At 38.5% G+C, this 11,656-nt stretch overlaps 1 protein-coding gene across 8 annotated transcripts in view; it reads right to left on the bottom strand.

The window, feature by feature from the left end:
* The window catches only part of LOC106870514 (RNA-binding motif, single-stranded-interacting protein 2), a 158,947-nt gene that overhangs the window by 87,153 nt on the left and 60,138 nt on the right, over positions 1-11,656 (bottom strand). The window contains exon 1 of one of the 8 annotated variants that reach the window (XM_052977255.1): positions 2,245-3,475. The exons of 6 other annotated variants lie outside the window; for them this stretch is intronic. In XM_052977255.1, coding sequence (XP_052833215.1) covers positions 2,245-2,598 — 354 coding nt within the window. In that variant the 5' untranslated portion in view covers positions 2,599-3,475. Of the gene's footprint in view, positions 1-2,244; positions 3,476-11,656 lie in introns of those variants that run through there. One more of the 8 variants, XM_052977256.1, reaches the window with a different exon arrangement.

Genomic DNA, 11,656 nt, shown 5'->3' on the forward strand with positions numbered 1-11,656 from the left:
ATGTATATGTACGTATGTGTATATATATATATATATATATATATATATATATATCGATATATACACGCGTGTGCGTCTATATGTACGTGTACATTATATATACATACACACGTATGCACGTGTGTATGTGTTAATATATATATATATATATATATTTAATTCCATCCAGTCATTAGTATAGTTTCCATGTATGTAAGTAAGAGGAGACATATGGAACAAGGAACATATTATATCTCTTATGTCTGTGTGTCGGACCAAGTGGCCGCGGTACGGGACTGAGAAGCGAAAGCAGCCGAGTTTGCTCTTCTTTCCAATCCATATTTCATTTTACATGTCTCACACACTGGTTGTAGCCTGATCACACCGACATACCCATACCTATCCTCATCAAACCTCATCATTAGCAAAATATATACACTCACTGCCTCTCTATGCGTGTGAGTGTTTATATATATATATGCGTAAACACACATATGAGAGGAGAGAGAGATCTGTAAAGTGAAAGACATAGATGGCGGCGGCTACATCGTGCGTGTGTGTATGTATGTATGTATGTATATATATATATATATATATATATATATATATATATATATATATATATATATATATAGATAGATAGATAGATAGATAGATAGATAGATAGAGAGAGAGAGAGAGAGAGAGAGAGATGGACAGAAGTGTGTGTTGTAGACAGATTGGGATATGTGTATTGTGTGTGTGTATATACATATATACACACACAAAGATAGACTAGTAAAATAAGAAAGATAGTCGTCCCGCTCCTTATACGATTATATTATAAAAACAAAAGAAAAAGAGACAATAAAAACATTTGCTGAATTCAACCGGAGTTAACACAACACCTAAATACACACACACACTTGTATGTATGAGTGTGTGCGTGTGTGTGCAATTAGTGAGAGCATCAGTTTGCTGATCTGTGCAATTATTAAATGTACAAGTGCGATACATGTTCCGATGAGACAAGACAATAGATAAGCAATGGGCTAAAAGAGGAAAACCAAAATAATAATAATAATAATAATAATAATTCAAGAAATAAATGACATGATTTCTTTGGTCTAAACAAATGAAATGTGATGGGGCATCTGTCCTGGTCTTTAGTAGTTAATGGTAGCAGCAGTAATTGATGATAGATAGTTCTTGTTGCACGAACTGTGGTAGGGTTAGAGAGAGAGGAAGAAAGCACTAGAATTCACTGCACTGAGGCCGTTTTTTGTGTGAATAATGAAGCAACTCTTGTGTAGTACAGCTGTTGAATTAGTGTGAGGCAGTTTATGGTTTAATAAATATACAGAGAGACAAATCCACACTGATTAAATTGGGTGTACGTTACGAATTAATATATATATATAAAACATAAGTGTATGTTTTTAGGTAAGCCCCGAAATATAAAGGTGTGATGTGTGATGGGAGTAGGTTTCCGATGTCTGTATAATTTAGGTCTCTCGTTTTATTTAGCAGTATGTATATAAAGCGTATATTTTGATAACTCACTACCGTGGAAGTGTCTATATACACATGCACCCATAAATTGGCATAACACATTTATATATATATATATATATATATATATTGCACACACATTAACGTCCATGTTCCATGCTGGCATGAGTATATATATACATATACACATTTTATACACACATGCACATTATAGATATATGTACACACACATACTTGTCATTACATGACACACAGACAAATGTACGTGATGTATGCGGTACTATTGTGAAATGTGAACTATTGAAATGTATGTATATATAACGGTGAATGTATGTGACCAGTGTGTATATATATATATATATATATGTGTGTGTGTGTGTGTGTGGTTTTCTATGATGTGTAGTGAGGTGTAAATGAGACGTGTGTGTGTGTGTCTCGATTATAGTTTTGGTGAATTTAATGGAAATGGACGAGAAAAAGGCTGTGGCAGTGACAACCATAAAGCATACAAGTGCTAATAGGGAGAGAGAGAGAGGGAAGGATGGAGAGGAGCAGTGGGAGAGACAATTGTGTGAGGTTGGAGGAGGTCGGGACCAGTGAGAGATACGGGTGGAGAGAGATGATGGGTACATAAAACTGATAAAGCATCAACCTAGACAAAATATATATATTACAAAAATATATATCGTAAAAAAAAAAAAAACGTTACATGTGTAGTAAATATAGCTGTGTGTGTGTGAAGAATATGGTTATTAGAGTGAATTTTTTTTTTACCTTTCCCCTGGGTGAGCCGGACATGGTGGGAGAGGGTATCACATCAGGTTTGTTCTGGTTGGTAGTAGTCCTGTTGGTTCGTCCTCCGCTGACACTTGACGGCGCCGACATTCTAGCTCTACTATACTGCAGATGTTGTTGTTGTTGTTGCTGTTGTAAGTGGTAATGTGGTGGTTGGTGTTGGTGGTATAGATGATGGTGTTCGTGTGCGGGGTATTGATGGTGATGGTGTTGATGGTGGTGTGTCTGTGGGTGTTGCTGTTGTTGGTGTGGTTGTTGTTGGTGGTGGTGGTGGTGGTGTTTGCTGTCTATCCACCTGTGTGCGGCTGTAGGAGGCACTGGCCGGCTGGTCATTCCATCGGTTTTCTGGCTGGTTGTAAAAGATAGTGGTTATGGAGTAGCTTAGAGGTAGATAGATGGCTGGCGGAGGATGGCAGGATAGGGTAGACGTGTGTGATGACAGGCAGATCGAGAGAGATATTTGGGACAGAGATCGTCGCTTTCCAACTAGACAAGAACAGGGAAGGATGGATAGAAAGATATAAAGATAAACAGATGGACAGACAGAATAGGTTGATGATCAGAGACGATAGGGTGGCTAGTTAAGAAAGGGAATAGATGGGTAGGTGAGTAGATGCTGATGATGGGATAAAATGGTGGCAAGGCCCGTTTCTTAAGCTTCTAATTTGAACTTCACGCAGTGTGTATGTGTACATGTAATAGATTGTTTAGTGTGTATGTGTGACAGTATGAGTGTGGAACAGAGAGAGCAGTGTCTATCGACACTTGCCGTTCACACACAAACATACACTCACACACACACACAACATACACACAATATAATATTGTATGTAGTACAGTGGAGAGTATATTGAGTTAGGGCGGTAACACACAACTGACAGCAGTGTGTAAGAGGCCACCACTTTTTACATTTCGCCGCCGCCGCCGCTGCACTCTATCGTAGAGTTTATGATAGGAAAATCACAGGAGGGGAACACACCACCGACTGTTAGTTGTTAAGTGAAGAAAGAAAGGAAAGTCACTAATTATTATGACGATGATGAAGGGATCAACAAGAAAGGGAGAGAAAAAAGACAATAAGAAGTAAAAAAAAATAAGGAAAACAAAACAAGAAATTAATGCAGGAAGTGAGAATCAACCAACAAACTAGTAGCAAGCGACGAGGCCAACAGCTCCACTCGGTGCTGTGGTTTGTAGCAACAAGAGAGGGAGGAAGAGAGTAGAGTGAGAAGCAGGAAGCTAGAGTGTGAGTGCGGGTGCGGAGATAGGATGACGAAGTGGGAGGGAAAGAAAGGAAAGGGAGCCGATGGAGGAGGAGGAGGATTGTGACAGAGGGAGTTAAGTAGGGGAAATATTGAGAGTGAGATAGGTGATGTAGAAGGAGGGAATGAGAGAGTGGAGAGGAGGACGTTGGTGAAAGAGAGAGAGAGATAAACAGAGAAGTGAGAGAGAGAGAGGACGTTGGTGAAAGAGTTGGAATGTGAGGCGGGAGAGAAAGACACGGCTATAATTGAGGTGGGGAAGAAAGAAAGATGGTATCATGTGTTAGAAAAAGAAGGACTAAGTCATGTGTGGCTGGAGAGAGAGAGAGGGAGGAAGGGAGGAATGTGTGACATGGTGAGTGAAAGTAATTTTGTGCTACATGGACAGAAGAAGGGGGGGAAAACGAAGTGTGTAAAGTGATAATAGAGAGGGGGGGATGAGAGAACAGCAGAAAGGAAGAGGAAAAAGAAGTAGGCAGATATATAAAGAGAAAGGAAGGAAGGATGTAGAATGAAGAGAAGAATCTAGAAGAAGAAGGGAGTCACCCACTTAGATATATTGATAGAGTAGGAAAGCGCGAAAATAGGAGAAGATAGATATATGTGTGTGTTGAGGCGCGCGCACTTGAAGATATAATTGTCTGAGGGAAATGTCCGAAATGTGGAAAAGCAGCAAAAAGGAAGTAAGAGGAAATAAAGTGTGTGAGTAACTGGGAAGGGATGAAATATAGCCTTTAATCAGCATCACTATGTGGTCCCTCGTTTGAAAATAGTGGTACAATTTTGAAAGGGATTTGTCTGTCGGTTGATCATCAGGTCGAGCGACTGACTACGGTGAAACTCCTTGATATGGTGAGAGCCTGGATAAGTAAATTGGTCAGCAATACATGCAACATGTTCCCCCACTACTAATCTACAACGCCATATAACATGCCTTGGTTGTCATACGAGCTTATCACAAATGACATATCTCCATGTAACAGAATACATGATCTCGCTGCTACAATACATCCCAAACGTATTTTGGCCCAACTTGTCTTGATTACCACACTACTACAGTCCCACAACACACCTTAACTGTCATACTACATCACAAACAACTACATCTTACATCCGATCGATGTCCCCTACCACAATACCATATCGTCAAAATATATTTATATTCACAATTTGACCTGATTACCCACAACATATCCTTCCTTACAACACTTAAACCCCATCAGAATCTCACTGTCACATACCTAAAAACAAGAATAGAAAAGCGGGTGGAGGGTGGTGGCGTTTAGAACGTCAGAAAACATTTGCGGAATTTAATTCCTGGCCCTCAACGTTCTGATTTCAAATCCTGTCGAGGTCAACTTTGTTTTTCATTCTTTAGTCGAGTTCTGTGTCAGTTTTAAAAGCATCCTAGATGTGAATGGAATTATAATAGGACGCCAACTAACATCATCATGTGCTGGAATACATTCTCTCACGACATCCCGTCCCAAACATGAATTTCGGCCGAGTAACGAAAAGATACCTCACAGTATGTGGACACGATCAGACTACACACAGCAACAAACATCGTTACACGATTCTCCAATACAATCTACACAGTATTGTCCGATCGTCACAAGCACGTACTCCTAATTACTAACATCACCTCCATTATTAATACACAAAAACACAAGCATCACCTTTCCATAGGCACCATGGCATGACATTTTGGGACAGTGGGGAAGAGTCGGTTACATCGACCCTAGGGCTTGGTCCTTTATTTTATCAACTCCGATAGAATGAAATGCAAAGTAAACCTCGGCAGAATTTGAACACAAAATGTAAAGCTGGAAGTAATTCCACTAAACGTTTTGTCAGGAACGGTAACGACTCTGCTCGCTCGCCGCCTTAGCAATAATAATAATAATAATAATAATAATAATGGTTTCAAATTTTGGCACAAGGCCAGCAATTTTGGAGGATGGTGTTAGTCGATTATATCGACCCCAGTGCTCAACTGGTACTTATTTTATCGAACTCGAAAGTCGACCTCGGACTGACGGACGAAATACCACTAAATACTTTGGCCGGCATACTAACGACTCTGCCAGCTCGCCACCAAAATAACAATCACCACCAGTATTCACGCAAACACCATGGGAACAAGCCAAACGAGGACAGTTCCATACGACCACTAAGACTGCGAGAAAAAACAGCCAGATTTCTCTCAAAAAGACTTATATAATCTTAGATTATGTTTGAAAGGCTGGTCACGGCTAGAATGTCTTGCTCAACCGCTTAAACACACAAATCACCTTCGCAACATCCCAAAACACTACTACAAAACCGCTGGCCAATGAGGGAGACTCCTCGCAGTCATTCAGTTTGCTAGAAATAGCAGCCATATCTTTCTCTAATAACACATCTTTAGGGGAAATAAACCCCTATATATTAGATTATGTAGTCCTAAAAAGACAGTACCTGAAAGATGGGCTGGTCACGGCTGGAATGTTCCGGATGAAAGGTTTGTTTTATCGTAGCTGAACTAAGGCTATCAAAACTGCAACAATGTCTCAGGACTCTTCCAACAGCACCAACCTTAGGAACACTCTCCTGATCAACACAGACTCCAAAACAGATTATTTATTCATTCATTTAATCATCGTCGTCGTCGTCGTTTTAACGTCCATTTTTCCATGCTTGCATGGGTCAGATGGAATTTGTTCAGGCAGATTTCTGTTGCCAGAAAGAAAATGCAGGGGGGAGCAGCTGACATTTTTCAGCTTGAGAAACACTGTCCTATTTGATGTGAGAGAGCCCCAATATCAGTGTTTCGCAACTGGGATCCATAAAAGATGCTGTTGTTAAAATCTCCATGAAATAAATCAGTTTTACTTCTACAACACAAAATATTTTAACAATTTTTTGTTTTAATACAGTTCCTAAAAATACTTAATAATAAAAATTGGGGTTTTTTTAAACACTGGACAGCTATGAGTGTCCACTCCAGCAAAATAGGAATCGAAGGGGTCCAGAGATGAAAAAAATAGTAACCAAATCTTCCTCAAATCACTCCCTACCAAATGTTTTGAATGGTCACAGTTAGACTACCTGTGACCAGAGCTCTGCTCAATCAGGGTGGAATTAGGGTTAAAGAACAACTACAGCCATTATAGAATCCTGTTCTCACTTCTAAATTCTCTACAAGAAATAGAATACAGTAAAACCATGAAAGTGGAAGCATCTGGAATATGGGGAATCAGGGGAGGAAGAGAGAAGGAGAGGGAGAACGAGATAAGGAGAGGCAAGAGTGGGTTGAAGGAGGAGCAGGGGAGGGAATATTGCAGAAGTTAAAACATCACAAAGTTATTTTATTCTGTAAACCAGGGTGGGTGGGGGGAGCCTTTTTTTTTAGTACCAAGGGGGTAGTTGTAAGTGCATAAAAACAGACGGGACATTTCTGTTCTGAGGAAAATAAAGCATCATTGATTGTACAAATTTATAGTTTTGCAACTTATATTGAATTACTGTTTTATTTACTCCCAAGACTTAAACCATTTTCTTCATCATGTTTTTTAGAGGTTTTGTCAGCTGGCGGCTTCAAGTTTTAATGCAGGCGAGCAGGGTACTTCACCGCCCCTGGTCTATACAGATCTATTTCTCTATCCCAACCAGTGTGTAATGTTGGGTTGCATTCATTTGCTGAATAGTTCTTTCATCATTATTTCAGATAGAGAAAAATCTATACTTCACTGATGAAGTCATAACAAGGCTGAAACATGTCTCGAGCTATCTCCTATGAATCAAAATCAAAATCAAAATCATTTTGAGTCATTGACTAATATTGTCTTCTCTCTCTCCAATGTGATAATACTAATTTTACCGTATTCTCGTATTCAATTAGGCTGGAGGGAAAATAAAACATCACAGCTGCACTCACACGTGCATGCACACACACACACACACGCACACACGCACGCACACATACACAAATCAGGGTGGAAGTGGCAATGACTGCTGTAATAGAGATGGTCACATCTTTCTGTTCCACCCAACATTTTTGCAAAAAAACAACACCAGCAACAAGAATGCCAACAATTTTATCAGCCACAGAATGCAGTAGTTTTTCTTGTTTAGCCCCAGGCCAGGCCTGATCGTAAAGACCAATAATCAAAATCATCCCACCCATGACCAACCAATACTTGTTTCAGACAATCTATCATCTTTCTAATATTCTGTGTTATAATCTTTTCTTCCTAAGGTGTGATTTGAGGGACATTTGGCTGCTACTTCTAGTAGGTCAAACAACCAGTTACAGACGCCTCCCCTCATCTGTTCTAGATCCGTGATTCAGTTTGCTGTTTAGCCCCAGGTCAATCCTAACCCTGTCAACTCATGCTCAAAGGCATTCTACTCGTCACCGTCCTACTCTCTCCTTATTTACAATAGCAGAGAATGATCTGAGGGAGACTTGGCTGCTATTTCTAACAGAACAAGCAACCACATATATTCATGTTGTACAGGCTTGCATGTAAGGAATACAGTTCATTAATTAATTTCACACCAATAATTAACTAAAACAGTCAGAGACCCTAGTGTTTTACAGGCCCAGGGTACATAAGGAATTAGGGTATATTATTAATTAACTTCATTGCAGGATTGGTTTAACCATTTTGCTACCAAACTGCCACTCCTGGTTCTGTAATAAAAAACTTCCTCTTTTAAAGCCATCTAATTAAAACTGTGCTTTAGAATTTCATGTTAATTTATCTATGTTCCAGACTTCGGCTTAAGAACAACAAAGTTATTTTACTAAATTCCTTCAATATTTTCAAAATTAATTGAAACAAAAGTATGGTAACAAAAGAATTAATGAAGACTAGAACTGCTTTGTCTCTCAACCTATTAGAAATAGCAGCCAAATCTCCTTCAATTAATCTCCTTTCATTAAACCTTTAACATTCAGATTCCTCTGTCAAATGTAATGCTTATTTATTCACATTGTTTTCAATTAATCATACATTATTTCATAGCTTTGAGGTTTCAATGATGTGAGAGGTCAGATATGGCCAGTTTGAACTGGATCTGACCAGTTTAACCCTTTAGCATTGAGATTATTCTGCCAAATGTAATGTTTACAATCTTTATTTTTATACAATTTCAAAAAATATTTAATTCAAAAAATATAACAGGATTTTTAAAACATCAAATGGCTGTGGGGATCCAACCAATTAAAACAGGAATCAAAGGTGTTCAAAGCTAAAAAAAAAATGATTGAGAAAAATAGGATTTCAGTGGTTTCCAGCCGAGGGTCCATATGATCCTTGGGGATCCATTTAGGATTTTACAAAAATTTATCTGCAATAAATTGGTCATATTTCTACAATACACAAAATGTTTTCACACTTTTTTAATACAATTCCCCAAAATATTTAATTATAAAAATATAATGAGACATCTTTAAACATTGAATGGTTGTGAGGTTTCATCCAATTAAAAGAGGAACCAAAGGGGTCGATAGAAGCATTGGGCTTCAGTGGTTATCAACTAAGGTCCATGTAAGATTTTGGGGATTTACACAAGCAAAATAGTACATAGGATCCACAATAGTATTTCAAAGGTCCATGAAAGAAATTTTGCTTTCGATGTATTTATTGCAAGAAACAGCCAGGTTTCTTCTTCTGATGTTTTACATAGGGAATGTGGGAATAACAAAAGGGCAATTTCAAAAGAAGTACCTATAAGACTAGTTTTTAAACAGTGAATGGCTGCGAGGGACTACTGCAATAAAATAGGAATCAAAAGGGTTCATAGATAAAAAATTTTTTAAATGGTTGAGAAACATTGGTTTAGATGGATAAGAGCTGACCTAGAACTAAACCATAAAAGCAACATCATATATATATATATATATATATATACATGTAGACACAAGCAAACAGGCTCTCTCTTGCTCTCTCTATCTCACACAAACACACACACATATATACACAGGAAATAAAATTATAGATGGAAGTTGATTACAGTAGCCGTTACAAGCCAGTGGCTGCTGCTGCCAACTGTGTCAAGGACCAACCAGTCTGCATCATGAGAAACATCTTTAGGCCATTAACTTCAGGTCACAAGATTGGGAAAGTTTTCTGGTGCAGTGACAAGGAGTGACAGGAGTTGATAGCAAAAAAGAGTACACTTGCTGAGAAACTCACAGCCATTGTACAAACAAAATATTATGTTTCCTGAAGTCTGAAGTCGGTTAAAATAAATACTGAAGTAGTATGCACACACACACACACACACACATCTGATAAAATTGGCACTTAGAATTTGCACTTATAAGATAGCAATCATGTTCTGCCTACGCTTATGTACATGCATATAGATAGATAGATAGATAGATAGATAGATAGGTAGATAGGTAGGTAGATAGATAGATAGATAGATAGATAGATAGATAGAGAGATAGATAGATAATTACACACACACGTACCTATATATGAATTTTTGATTTTGTCCTGCTGTGTGGCACCTTGGGCAAATGTCTTCTACTAGTCCTCAGACCAGCTTAAAGCTTTGTGAGTGGATTTGGTAGACAGAAACTGAAAGGAGCCTGTTGTAGGCATGGCTATGTGGTAAGAAGCATGCCTCCCAGCCACATGCTTTCAGGCTCAGTCCCACTGCGTGACACCTTGGGCAGGTTTCAGGCTATTTCTGCCTCTCTTTAATACTGGACATCTCGTCTGCTAGAGATGGCAGTAGCATTCCACATGAAAATATTTGTACTCGTCTCTATTTTAGATGAGAATACCACATATATATAAACACACACACACATACTATATATATTATGTGTGTACATATATGTGCATGTATATAAATACACACACACAAATATATACACAGATACATATAGAAATGTATACACATACATGTGCAAATTTATCATAACACTTACATACACACATACATGAAAGAGACTTTATAGAATTACTTGGTAATGGCTGATATTTCATCTAAAAGGTATTGATTGACCACAATAGTATGAGTGTAGATACAAAGCAATGAGATGTGTTTATGGAGGACGGGGCAAGATGTTCTGTGAGAAAATAAACCACAAACATGCCACCATTCCAAAGATCTACAGGCAAGGAAAGGGATGATTTCTTTTTGTCATCAATGACAAGCATGTCAATAATAGTAATAATTAAATGATGACAGCACAGACAATGATAACAGTGATGATGATGATGGTGGTGGAGACAATGACAATGATGATAATGAGGTGGTGGTGATGACAACGATGATGATAATGATGACAATGGTAATGATGATGGTGATTATAAAATGACGGCAGTAAAGACAGTGATAACAATGTTGATGAAGATGATGATGATGATGATGAGGAACTTTAGAATGATTCTTTGAGGTACTTTTAGGAAACCATTTGAAAGTCCAACGTTGTGCAGACACTTCACCAAGTGCCATTGAGCCTGCTAGAATTGGCAGCTAAACTTCCTTCCTCAAATTCTGTCCTAATGCCTTAAGACGGCTTCGGAAGGAAGGATGGTCCCATTGGACAATGTGGTCCTTGATATAAAAAAGAGGAAAGAAGAAAAAGATAGCTTGATCATATTTCTGGAACAGTTTTGATTGTAGACCTACTCAGTCAGGACTGACCTGTGGTTAAATAAAAGCAATATTTTCTATGAGATGACCCTGGAAGGACATCTGGGCATCTTGATTGGGTTGGCCCTGCTGTGGTTGGGTGTAAGCGAGGGAACTGCACAGTTTCGTACTTTGAAGGGAAGGAAGGAGGGAGGGAGGTAAAGAACACCATGATGATGATGATGATGATGATGATAGTGATGATAACGATAATATGTATTGCACTCGTTATTGATATTAAAGACCAAGAAAAAAGCAAACAAAGACAAAAGTAATAGGGGAACAACAACAACAACAACAACAGGAAAAAACTACAGTAACAACAAGAACAATAGAACCCATTAAAACACACACACACACGCATGCATGCATGCACCCGCACACACGCCTGAAAAAGGGGTCATTTGAAAACTGATGAAACAGACTATGTAATAAGTTGCACTTTCTATTTACTGCAGATAGAGGGGGAGGGGGGAAGAGGAGACAGG

This window comes from Octopus bimaculoides, chromosome 27 (genome assembly GCF_001194135.2).
Source record: "Octopus bimaculoides isolate UCB-OBI-ISO-001 chromosome 27, ASM119413v2, whole genome shotgun sequence".
Lineage (NCBI taxonomy): Eukaryota > Metazoa > Mollusca > Cephalopoda > Octopoda > Octopodidae > Octopus > Octopus bimaculoides.